This window comes from Ursus maritimus, unplaced genomic scaffold (assembly GCF_017311325.1).
Source record: "Ursus maritimus isolate PB19 unplaced genomic scaffold, ASM1731132v1 scaffold_17, whole genome shotgun sequence".
Taxonomy (NCBI): domain Eukaryota; kingdom Metazoa; phylum Chordata; class Mammalia; order Carnivora; family Ursidae; genus Ursus; species Ursus maritimus.
This window is the reverse complement of record NW_024424119.1, coordinates 30,158,761-30,169,896: the sequence shown is the minus strand read 5'-3', so window position 1 is coordinate 30,169,896 and position 11,136 is coordinate 30,158,761. Positions and strand designations below refer to the sequence as shown.

Here is an 11,136-nt window from a genome sequence, read left to right as displayed (position 1 = left end):
TATGACCATTTCTCTCTTCAGCAATAATATCTACTTCCAAATTGGCTAGATCTAAAGCTAATGGAAGTGGAATCTGGCTTCCTCTCAAACCAGCTACGATGAATTCCTATGATCACTGTTTTGGACAGACAGGCCCTGAGGGGTTCCCTCTGGAAAACAGAAACATGAGGTCATTTCCAAACCCACTGCATCAGGAAAGACTTTAGAAAGTTCTCTTGAAGACACACAGTCACCGTTTTTATGCTTCATGCAGCTCAAAGATTGCTCTAGTCTACCATAGCTCTAAATCCAAAAAAAAAATTAGAAAAGGAGTTTCCAGGAAACATTATAAGACCCTACCCAAGGTTGGATTTTAGACTTGGACAAAAAAGAGGTCACCCAAACATTGATTTTTTATTTCTTATTCTGTGAAAAGGCTTCTGAAGACCAACTTTAGCTTCTGTCCAAACTAGGTCCTCAATGCTTGGTGCTCAAGTCTTTTTCAGAAGGTGCAATTATTTCAATTCTGTTCCTGAGGAACCAGTGGGGTTTGTTTTCTCTGGATGTGCTCCCTGTGCCCCCAGAATGTGTAACATTTCCTTTGATCTTCACATCAGTCCTCTGAGATTGGAGAGACAAACCCTCTCCATTTTACTGATGAGTTTATCAGCAGGTGACTTGCCAAGTGGCTTAGTATAAGCAAAGTTATAATGCCAGAACCAAATGCTCAAATCCAGAACTTCATTTTTTTTTTTTACACAAAAGCATCAAAAAGAGGTGTGGTTACTAATTGACTAATGAATCTATTTGAACATATGCATGATATAATCCACACATGGGTTATTCCCCTTCGAGCTTGGCCACAATATCCATCTAGACCAAAGTCGAGAGTTCACTTGCAAATGATGGCTACAAATTTGCCATTCACCTATGTTAGACGCCAAACACCTAATTGGCCCTTGCTAGGAAACTACTTTCCTGCTGGGCAAGAGAAAAAAACTTGAGAACCCACAGCTGCCGTGAGAATGATTTAAAAGAGAAAGTTGATAGAATCATAAAAGCCCAGGGGAGAAAAAGGAATTCCCAAGGAAGTTACAAGGAACTGTATAGAATACTTGTGTTATCTTTAAGATTTTAAACATCAGAAACAAAACCAGCCATATCACTCATGTTTTCCTCTAAACAAATATAAATGTAAATGACTACACTATTTTATAAATGTAAATGACTATATCATGTCATCGATGTAAATGACTATACTATTTAAACTAGAACCCTGTGATTAAAGAGATTTATATTTATATTATGCTTAGTTCCTCTTTATGATTACTGCTTTAAATCTAGCAAAAGAGATTCATCATCCTCCACTTTCACCTGGGGTTTAAAAGTAACTTTCAAAGGCTCAGGGATTGAGATCTCCCCTCCTTCTCTGGGAGGATACACCGCCCTGGCCTCCTCGCGGTCTGTTTCACTGAGCTCAACAGGGTAGAGCTCGCTGATGGGGCCCAGAGACTCGCTCCTGGCAATGATGTCCACACCCATTTCCCTGACCTCCTCCGCATCTTCGGTCACATCGCCCACAGTTCCGTCTTTAGCTTTCCGAAGGCTACGCATCTTAAAAGCTTCCTTCGAGGGAGCTGCGTTAGAAATGGATTTCTTAAACCTTTCCCCTGACTGTTTCAGCCTCTCTCCTGACTGCCTTAACCTTTCTCCCGACTGCCTTAGCCTTTCTCTCCTCTCTGGGGTCACTATTCTAGTTCTAATTCTGTTCACTTTCTTGTCAAAATTCTGCCGTGTCTTCTGCATGTTTTCTTTGGAAAATGCCTTTTTGATATTATCAATGCGCTCCTTGCCTGACTTTCTAAGCCTGGCAGATCTGCTTTCTTCGACATAATATTCTTCATCTGAAGACAGATCTATGGGAGGGTCAAAGACATCGTCATCGGTCTCTTGATTCTCAGCTAGGCTTCTGTCTTTAACAATAGACAGGGATGTCGGACACCGAATGTCCTCCTGAGGGAGAGAGAAAGGAAGCACATTAGATATCAGTTCTTCTACCTTGTGGCCACACCTTTTCCATCTCCTCCATGGGCGGTGCGCCCTCCGCCTGCTCCTTAACTCTTGGTTTTTTCTCAAGGTTTCTCTCTCCTTGTCTCTTGTTGCTTCGTCTCCCAACCTCAATGGGAGCAACCTGATCCCCTCCTCTGCTTTCAGATCCAACAGTAAGCAAACTCACAAATATTTTATCTTTACCTCTTCCCTTCTCCTAAGATGAAGACACACTTCTAAATGACAGACAGATGTTACAGTGATGTAACAGAGACACCTCAACTTAACATGTCCAAGGGGCGCCTGGGTGCCTCTGTTGGTTAAGCATCCGACTCTTGGTTTCAGCTCAGGTCTTTTTTTTTTTTTTTAAGATGTTATTTATTTGAGAGAGCAAGCGAGAGCGCTGAGAGCATGAGCAGGGGGAGGGCAGAAGGAGAAGGAGAAGCAAACTCTCCACTGAGCAGGGAGCCCAACACAAGGCTCAATTCCAGGACCCCAGGATCATGACCTGAGCTGAAGGCAGACGCTTAACTGATTGAGCCACTCAGGCACCCCTTAGCTCAGGTCTTGATCTCAGGGTCCTGAGTTCAAGCCCCACGTTGGGCTCCACACTGGACGTGGAGCCTACTTAAACACAAATAAATTAAATAATAAATAAGTAAAATTTTAAAAAGCTTAATATGTCCAAAAATTAAGGTCCACACAGCATCCTCTCCACAGCTGCTTTTCCTGGGCCTCTCACCACCAACCCCCCTCCAGGTGTCACCCAAATAGAAATCTCAGAATTTTCAACCCAGGTATTTCTTCTCCTTCTCATCCCATATCCAAGAGGTCACCGAGCACCATCGATAACACCGCTTAATAACTCCTGCCCCCTCCTCCTTCCTCCTTGTCTTAATTCAGGTCTCTGTCATCTCAAGCCTGAACTTTTGCAATAATATGTCTACCTCCAAAGCATCACGTAAGTATTTCCTGGGAAAAATTTCTAAAGCACAGCTCTGATCACATCCTTTCTCTACTTTAAAACTTTTGGGAGCTCATCAATACTCGCAGGAGAGTGTTCAGTTCTTTAATATGATTAGAAGGCTCCTCAGTTTGAGCTAAACCTACTTTCCAATCCAGCAACGCACAACCGCTCTCTGCTCCTCAAACAGTGTTTTCATCTCTCCGTGACTTTGTATATTTTCTTACTACCTTTGTTTTTTTGCTTCTTTTAATGCCTTTCATCCCTTTTCAGCTCTGTCAACAAAATCTTCAAGAATCAATTCAAATGTCCCCAACCTTCCCCTCAAGAAGCTAATTCTTTCTCTAATTTACACCAGAATGACACGTCCACACCTCTACTTACAACAGTTAATCACTGTTAGAATTGAACTGGAATTCTACTGATTTATACTGAGGCCTTGAGTAAATAATAGGTTCGATGAAAGCAGAGATGTGTCCTATGTTTTACCGTCAGTGTCTATCAGAAAGCCTCGTACAAGGTAGTTATACCAATAAATGACTGTTCAAATAGGGTATACACCTTCGTTCGACAAATAGTTCCTAAGCACCTACCATGCACCAGTCAATGTTCTAGGAACTGAGAACCTCCTGTGAAGAAAACAGAGTAAAAGAGCTTATATTCTTGTAGAGAGAGAAATAAACAAGGTAAATATATATTGTGTTGGGTGGTGGTAAATGCTAAGGTGAAAAATACAGTAGGGAAGCAGGATTTACAGTGACTAAGGAAAATGCTTAGAAAGCCCTCACCGATAAGATGACATCCTAGCCAAGATGGAAAGGTAATGCATATATTTGGGAGGAAAACCAAAACGGCAAGGAAGGCAGTATGATGGGAGCAGAGAGATCAAGGGGCAAGAAGAGGAGGAAAGAGGGTAAGAGAAGTAGTGGGGGGGCCAGCTCATGTAGGGTTCTATATCCAATAATAAGGACCATGGCTCTTATTCTGAGTTTGATAGAAAGTTAAGGATTTTATTTATTTATTTGAGAGAGAGAATGAGCTGGGGGAGGGGCAGAGGGAGAAGCAGACTCCCCGAGGAGCAGGGAGCCCGATACGGGGCTCCACCCCAGGGCCCTGGGATCATGACCTGAGCCGAAGGTGGATGCTTAACCAACTGAGCCATCCAGGCGCCCCTCCCACACTTTTTTTTTTTTTAAGATTTAATTTATTTATTTGACAGAGAGAGACAGCCAGCGAGAGAGGGAACACAAGCAGGGGGAATGGGAGAGGAAGAAGCAAGCTCTTAGTGGAGGAGCCTGATGTGGGGCTCGATACAATAACGCCGGGATCACGCCCTGAGCCGAAGGCAGACGCTTAACTACTGCGCCACCCAGGCGCCCCCCCCCCACACTTTTATCATGAAAATTCTTTTCACTAAACTGGCACCCCTGATAGGAAGCCCTTTTAAAAGTTTTGAGAATAGTGACATGATTTGACCCATGCTGTAAAAGGATCACTCTGTTGAAAACAAGCCCTAGGGGGTGAGATACGAAGCAAGGAGAGCAGCTGGAGACCACTAAGGTAGTCAGGTGAGAGATGCATGTGGGTGCTGGAAGAGGCCATGCTGAGAAGCAGTCGGATTCCAGATCTCCTGGGAAGGTAGGCGCTAACAGGACTTACCGCTAGATTTGGATGTAGAGTGTTAGCGTCAAAGATGATTTTCAAGTACATGGCCTGAGCAACGGGAGGATAGATTTCCAAATAACTGACACAGGGAAGAAAGCAGGAGGAAGAGACTGGAGGGGAAGGTTGGGATCTGAGATGTCAAGTAGGCAGCTGTGTATACGAGCCTGGAATTCAGGAAAGAGGTTTGGACTAGAGTATAAATTTAGGAATCATTTATGTCAAGAACTAAAAATCATGAGGCCAGATGAAAGAGACTCCTAAGAGACTGAGTGAATGGGTCAACACTCAGTGTTACCCAAACTTCTTGGGGCCAAGGTACATTTCGGAATTCAGAGTATTTCAGATTTGGGGAAAACAATATATTACATTACTTTCCCAGTCAGATCTTGGGAAGAAACAATTCTGTGACATGAATATGAATATTCACTCTAAGGTGGGATAAAGAGTATAAACAGTCTTGTGCTATTTCTGGTCAGTTTTGCCACCAAATGGGTTCAGGTCAACCATAGGTCTTGCTACCCAGTATGTTATGAACACTTTTTTAGAAATTTTTGGATTTTGGTGTTTGGACAGATAAATGGATTTTGAACCTATAGTTAAAAAGGAAGAGATGAGGAAGAACCAAAAAGGAGAAATATCGGCCAGCGAGGCAAGATGAAATCCAAGGGAGCAGCACCCCAAGAAACCAAGGGAAAAGAAGTTTCAAGAAGAGAGGAAGGGACCAACTATGTCAGATATGTCAAAGGATGAGGATGAGGACTAGATTTGAGAACATGGCAGACACTGGGGACCCTTGAGAACCAGCCCAGAAACACAACTGCTAAAGAAACCCGATTATTTAAGGATTATTTCCAAACTAAACAGGCAAAACTTTAAGGGTCATGAGATTTTTTTAAGGGAACCCATGAGTTAAAGTTTCTAAAAGAAACTATGTTCCTATTTGAGATCCAGATTAAATCTGTTCAATCAAAACAAATTAATAAATACGTAAGAAATAGGTTTATTCCAAAACCCATCAGACTGACAGTCAAGAAGGTCCTTTGGAACCTTATTTCTTTGGATACTTGCTTAAAATTAAATTCTTTGGCTACAGGATTGGAGAGTCTAGCAGCTTAAAAAAGAAGAAAAGGCAGGTGGGCGTCTCATAACTCTCTGATGAATCAGTGAGAAGCAGCAAAATATTCCTCTCCTTTCCTGACACCTGCTGCAGAGAGTAGCTTCAGCAACACCAAGTGGGCTGGTACGGCCTGAGAAGGTATAATTAGAATAGGAAGGAGCCAAAGAATAATTACTGCTTCGTAGAGTGAAAACCCTCACAATCTTGCTATGAAGGAATCAGACATAGCTTAACTCAGGAATCACATACCCTTCTTTTCAATTGCACAAATTGTACAAAATCACGGTTAAAAAGAAAACAAAGGTAGTCAGAGAGAGTACTTGTTACATGGCTCTATTTGTTGCAATTCCTACTGAGTCAGAGATACCATGAGGTAACGATGAATATGCTGTAATAATAATTGAAGATTATGGGGCTTAGTTACAGTTGATTTCCAAATAATTATTATATATCTTTTTTAAAATTTTATTTATTTATTTGTGTGAGAGAGAGAGAGCACGAGTGGGGAGGGAGAGTTGTTCAAAGGGAGGGAGTACGAGAAGCAAACTCCCTGCTGAGCAGGGAGCCTGACCAAGGGCTCGATCCTAGGACCCCAGGATCATGACCTGAGCCAAAGGCAGATGCTTAACCAACTGAGCCACCCATGCACCCCTTATTAGATATCCTTTTATGTAAAAGTCGAGATAAAATGATTTTTGTAACAAAGCAAGTACTATGGTCAGAGTAAAGTGGCTTCGATTGAGTATCAAAGTAACATAGCTAGGGGACTTTCAAATACAGAGAAGTCCAGAGCTTATCATTAGGGAATGGCCAAATATCTCATTTGGTAACCGCAGGCATGTGGTTTGTAAGCAAAATTGCTAGAAGAGTTGGTACGACGGCTGGCTTGCATGAGAAGGTCATCAAGGTGAAAGTACGTTCAAAGAGAAATCATAATTGTATGACAAAGAGCAGATAATTCTTTTTTATGTCAATGTCCAGGATTAGGCAAAAGCTCCTGTGGGAGATAAAATGCCAATAAAGATTGCCCCCAAAAGATGTATCCTGGGAAGACTTTTTGGGGAAAAACCCAAATGGAAACAAAAGTATACTACAGCTGAATTACTCCAGCTTCAAGTCAATTTAGTAGGACAGGTGATCTCACTATAACCACTTATACATACTAACTATGAGAATGAAGTATAAGAACTAATTTTAACTGAGTATAATCATGTGCATACTGTATAGTGGTCTAACAGCTAATGAATCATCAAATCCATTGTTATTTGGCTTCATCTTTTCTCTACAAGCTCTACCGTTATAAAAGACAGCAGCTGCTTACTGACAAACTGCCACTTCCACGAACAACCTAATTTCATAGAACCTTCACAGCACTGTATCTTACAAGGAACGAGATCTGACTTAAATTAGCGCCTCTCAGTAGCTTTTTCATGCTATCTTCTTGTTCAACTAATTATAGGAACTCAAAGAGGAAAAAACAGCAAGTTTCAGGGAATAAATAGGTGAATACAGAAAATCTTAACTGTAAAAAAACAAAAATTATGTCAATAGACAAAAGTCAATTAGAACTTTTCAGAAACGTCCTTTCCTCTAGCCTTTGTAGATCTTGTTTGGTACCTGGTTCTCTCTTTGCACAAGGTTCTCAGGAGAAATGCTAGATACCAAGAATGTTTCCTGGCACGCCCCATGCGAGTGAAGAGTGCAACATAACTCATTCCTGCTAATGCCCTTGGAAGGTGAACTGAAGAATGGATCCTATGTTCTCTAGTACCAAATCTGGATCCCCATTACTTACACTAACACTGGAACTGGCCTCTTTTTCTTAAATAAAACAGGGTCTTTACAGATCCCAAATACTACTCTGCCATCCCAGTGTAATTTTATCAGTCAACAAAGCACGATGGAGACCTGTCTAACGTGTAAACAATGCTGTGGGGCCTTGCGGCCCGCATCCCTCGTGTCTTATAAACATCTGCCTACATATTCCAGCTGCATTCCTATTTCATTTTGTTTTTACTCTTCAAAGGTTTTTTTCCTATGCATAGGGGTATCCATCCATTTTAAAAATACACTGTGATAACACTGTGTGTGTGTGTGCGTGTGTGTGTGTGTGTATTTATATATCAAAACTTCCCTCCAAAAATGTTGTACCAGTTAATACTCAGTTAATACCCTCACCAGAATATGAAAGTGCTTGGCTTTTTTTTACCTTAAACTCTGAGTATATGTTTTAATCACTGAAAATACTTAAATAGGGAAAAATGGAATTCTGATCATTTATTTTTTGTGTGAACAGTCTGATAATGACTTTCCCATTTTTCTACCACAGGAGGAGAGTTCAACTTTTTCCTTTTGATTTGTAAGAGTTTTAAAATATATTACAGATACCATGCATTTTGCCATGGATGTGTTCCTATTTCAAAAAATATGAATGCCAAACACAGAGTCATATAGGAACACAGCACAATACATAATGCCACACTAAAACTACTATATTAAATAAACGAAGTCAAAAGACTTAGTAATCAAATGGAAGCAATTACTTATATGACTCCCAACATTTGTAAAACTAACAACTATAAACGCACCTGCCTGACTATTCGTTAAGAAATACTTTTTCTTACTATCATCGTAACCTACATATTACCACATGTAAAAATTCCAACGGACAAATAATATTCTGAAAAGTTTACATTTTGCTGTTTAAGGCTTTTCTGGCTCTCCCTTATAAAGGGGGGAAACCACCCTGTGGGACTACAGGTCCTCAGTTTCTTTTTTTATACAACAAAGAGGGGTTTTAAACCAAAGCCTTCTTAGATCTCTTCTAGAACTAACATTCTCAGTCTCTGAAAGGGCATCAAGCTGATACGGCTAATGATACCAATATTAAGTTTCAAAGGCAAGAAATAGCCTCAGCTATGATCCACAGTTCCTATTACACAGAATGGTTGAGAAACTCCAAGCACTGATAGGATAGTACATTAGTCAACACAGAAATGGCTTTATCCTGGGATTCTCACTGATAGAGAACTCTACTCCATGAATATACACAATAGTTAGGATATGATGCTGGAAATTTCTCATAGGACTGGTTGGCAATTTAAGGACGTTAAAATTTTGCAGTAATCAAACCAAACGCAGATGGCCAGCTTACCTGGAATATTACCACCCGGAATTTGTTTTTCTTCATTATTTCCTCTTGCTTGGATTCAACTTTTTTCACGTGAATCTGTTGCCTCTCCACCCGGGCCTTCACGTCTTTAATGTGAGCGCTGACTTTTCGAGTTTTCTCGAACAACTTGTTAATGACATAGCCTGTATTGTTGTGTGACTGTGAAAGCTTCAACAGGTCAATCTGGACGGACTTTATGGCGTTTTCCATTTCCCTGTGTCTCTCCTCTAGTCTCTTCTGGCTTGCCTGCACACTGTCCACGATAGTGGCTACTTTGTCCAGCACGGTCACGATGGTAAGAGCAGCGTCTTGGTCTTCATCTTCTGTAACACTCGACAGGCGATTCTGGTGGATTTTATCAGCATTTGAAGCAGACCCATTATGTTCCATTTTAGTTATTTCTCAGTGAAAGATGTCCCACCACAATCAGTTTGGGCACTAAGAGTAAAAAGTTAGCTTGATAACAGGCAACAGGGTTGTTTAAAGGGTTGGAAACCCCACCCCTGGAGACTGGTCAAGTATTTATAACTACAAATACCCACACATGACTGTTCTGCAACATGAACCCTTGCAGAGCACTGGGTACTGTTCCAAACATGCTTGGTGACTGACTAATGGACTCAAATAAGTCTGTGTGGAGAGAAGAGGAAAGCTTTAAAAAAAAAAAGTTCCCCGAAGCCACCACGTTACTGATATTAAGCCGAAAAGCCCAATGACCAAAAAAAGCAAACGCTGCATGTTGGGGGAAGCTTCTGCCTTTAGATAATTTTAAGCAGTATTTGTAAAAGCAAAGGGGAATTTTGAAAAATCTTTTTCTACTTACTTCACATATTAAATGTACTGATTTATCAAGAGCAAAGAATGTGGTAAATAAACACACCAAAACAGAGGCCATATAGTGAAAACATTATATTATAACATGCTTTTCCAAACCAAGTATTAAAATTAATATTTAATTTTGAACATATTCTCAAATTCTACATGCATATATCTAAACTACATGTTAAACAGCTGAATACATTCTACTCACACTTCAGATCTTTAAACACCAACAATCTATTAATATAGCTACTACTACAGGACAAATTTGGATAGAGGTCTTAGATAATTTTTAAGCTCACCTTAAGAGCACCAATCATTAACAATCATTTTTGCATTTTATTCACAAACACGGATACAATTTGTTTATTTATGTTAAAACAAATATTTTCTTAAAAATGAATGTGTATTAAAGTAGTTTAACTGATAGAGTAGGCTTTATTCCAATCTGTTTGTTAAACAGACTATTTTCACAATATCTAAATCTACTTCCCAGTGATCCGTTCCATCTTTGCTACCAGATACTCTTCCGAATTATCAGAATTATTTTTTCAAAGAGAGGAATAATCAAATCCCAACCCATACAGCTTATAAATATTTTACATCTGACACACACAGCTTTACAGTTCATGCGATAGGCAGTGTCTAAAAAATCAGTTACTAAATCTCAAAAACATTTAAATGTCTATTTAAACACAGTGTCTTCTAGATTTTTTATCTTTTTTTTTTTTGTAAGAAAAGTAATCTGTAAACATCTTTACCTTTAGTTCATGCTTGGTCATTTGTTGTGGTCATTGTGGAAGAAGTGGGTATGACTGTATAACCATTTGTGAAGTGGTCCATCTTTGCAAAAATATTACATTCCATGGGTAAAGAACAAGTCTTAGAATTACCATGTGGTATAAATTTGTGAAATCAATTTCTGTATTTAAAAACATAAAACAAAGACTACTGAACAGTCCAAAACTGTTGTAGCTGAATATTCTAAATACGAGCCAACAGTACTACACTAAAAATGTCCAAAAATAAGGCCTCTGAAATAAATATTTCCATTCTTTAAAAAAAGACATAATAAATGTACATCACATGGTTAGTGTACATATAAAAGTCATCAGTTTAAACCATTCTGGATGACGTATCTGAAGTAAAATGACCTAGGTTTTGCTTCTGTCGCCGTCCTCTGTTGTTTTTAGGGCATTTTCTGTTGAGTTAAAAAAAATAATAATAAAGAAAAGAAAAAGGTCATTTTGTTTAAGGTATTTCAAATGTTTCCGAAGTAATACACGTTTCACACACAAAGCCATATTGAGAAACAGGACGCTGTCTGACGCAAGACAAGCTCAGGACCAACATGTCAGACTGCTCTCTTCC

At 39.8% G+C, this 11,136-nt stretch overlaps 2 protein-coding genes across 3 annotated transcripts in view; both read right to left on the bottom strand.

Moving 5' to 3' along the window:
* Positions 1 to 374: 374 nt before the first annotated feature.
* Positions 375 to 9,722, bottom strand: CAVIN4 (caveolae associated protein 4). The gene is made up of 2 exons (XM_008707887.2): positions 8,929 to 9,722; positions 375 to 1,992 (listed from the first exon to the last, which is right to left on the bottom strand). Exons 1-2 carry the CDS (start codon positions 9,334 to 9,336, stop codon positions 1,306 to 1,308), a joined length of 1,095 nt encoding a protein of 364 aa, XP_008706109.1. The 5' UTR covers positions 9,337 to 9,722; the 3' UTR covers positions 375 to 1,305.
* A 118-nt stretch (positions 9,723 to 9,840) lies between these two features.
* Positions 9,841 to 11,136, bottom strand: part of TMEFF1 (transmembrane protein with EGF like and two follistatin like domains 1) — a 74,198-nt gene continuing 72,902 nt past the window's right edge. For both annotated transcript variants that reach the window (XM_040631667.1, XM_008707886.2), the window contains exon 10: positions 9,841 to 10,966. In XM_040631667.1, the coding sequence (XP_040487601.1) occupies positions 10,882 to 10,966 (85 nt within the window). In that variant the 3' untranslated portion in view covers positions 9,841 to 10,881. The remainder of the gene's footprint in view (positions 10,967 to 11,136) is intronic.

Coding starts and splice junctions, on each gene's coding strand:
- CAVIN4 (XM_008707887.2), bottom strand. CDS start 9,336: ATGGAACATAATGGGTCTGCTTCAAATGCTGATAAAATCCACCAGAAT. Junction 1,993..8,928: donor TCCGGGTGGTAATATTCCAG/GTAAGCTGGCCA, acceptor TCTCTCCCTCAG/GAGGACATTCGGTGTCCGAC.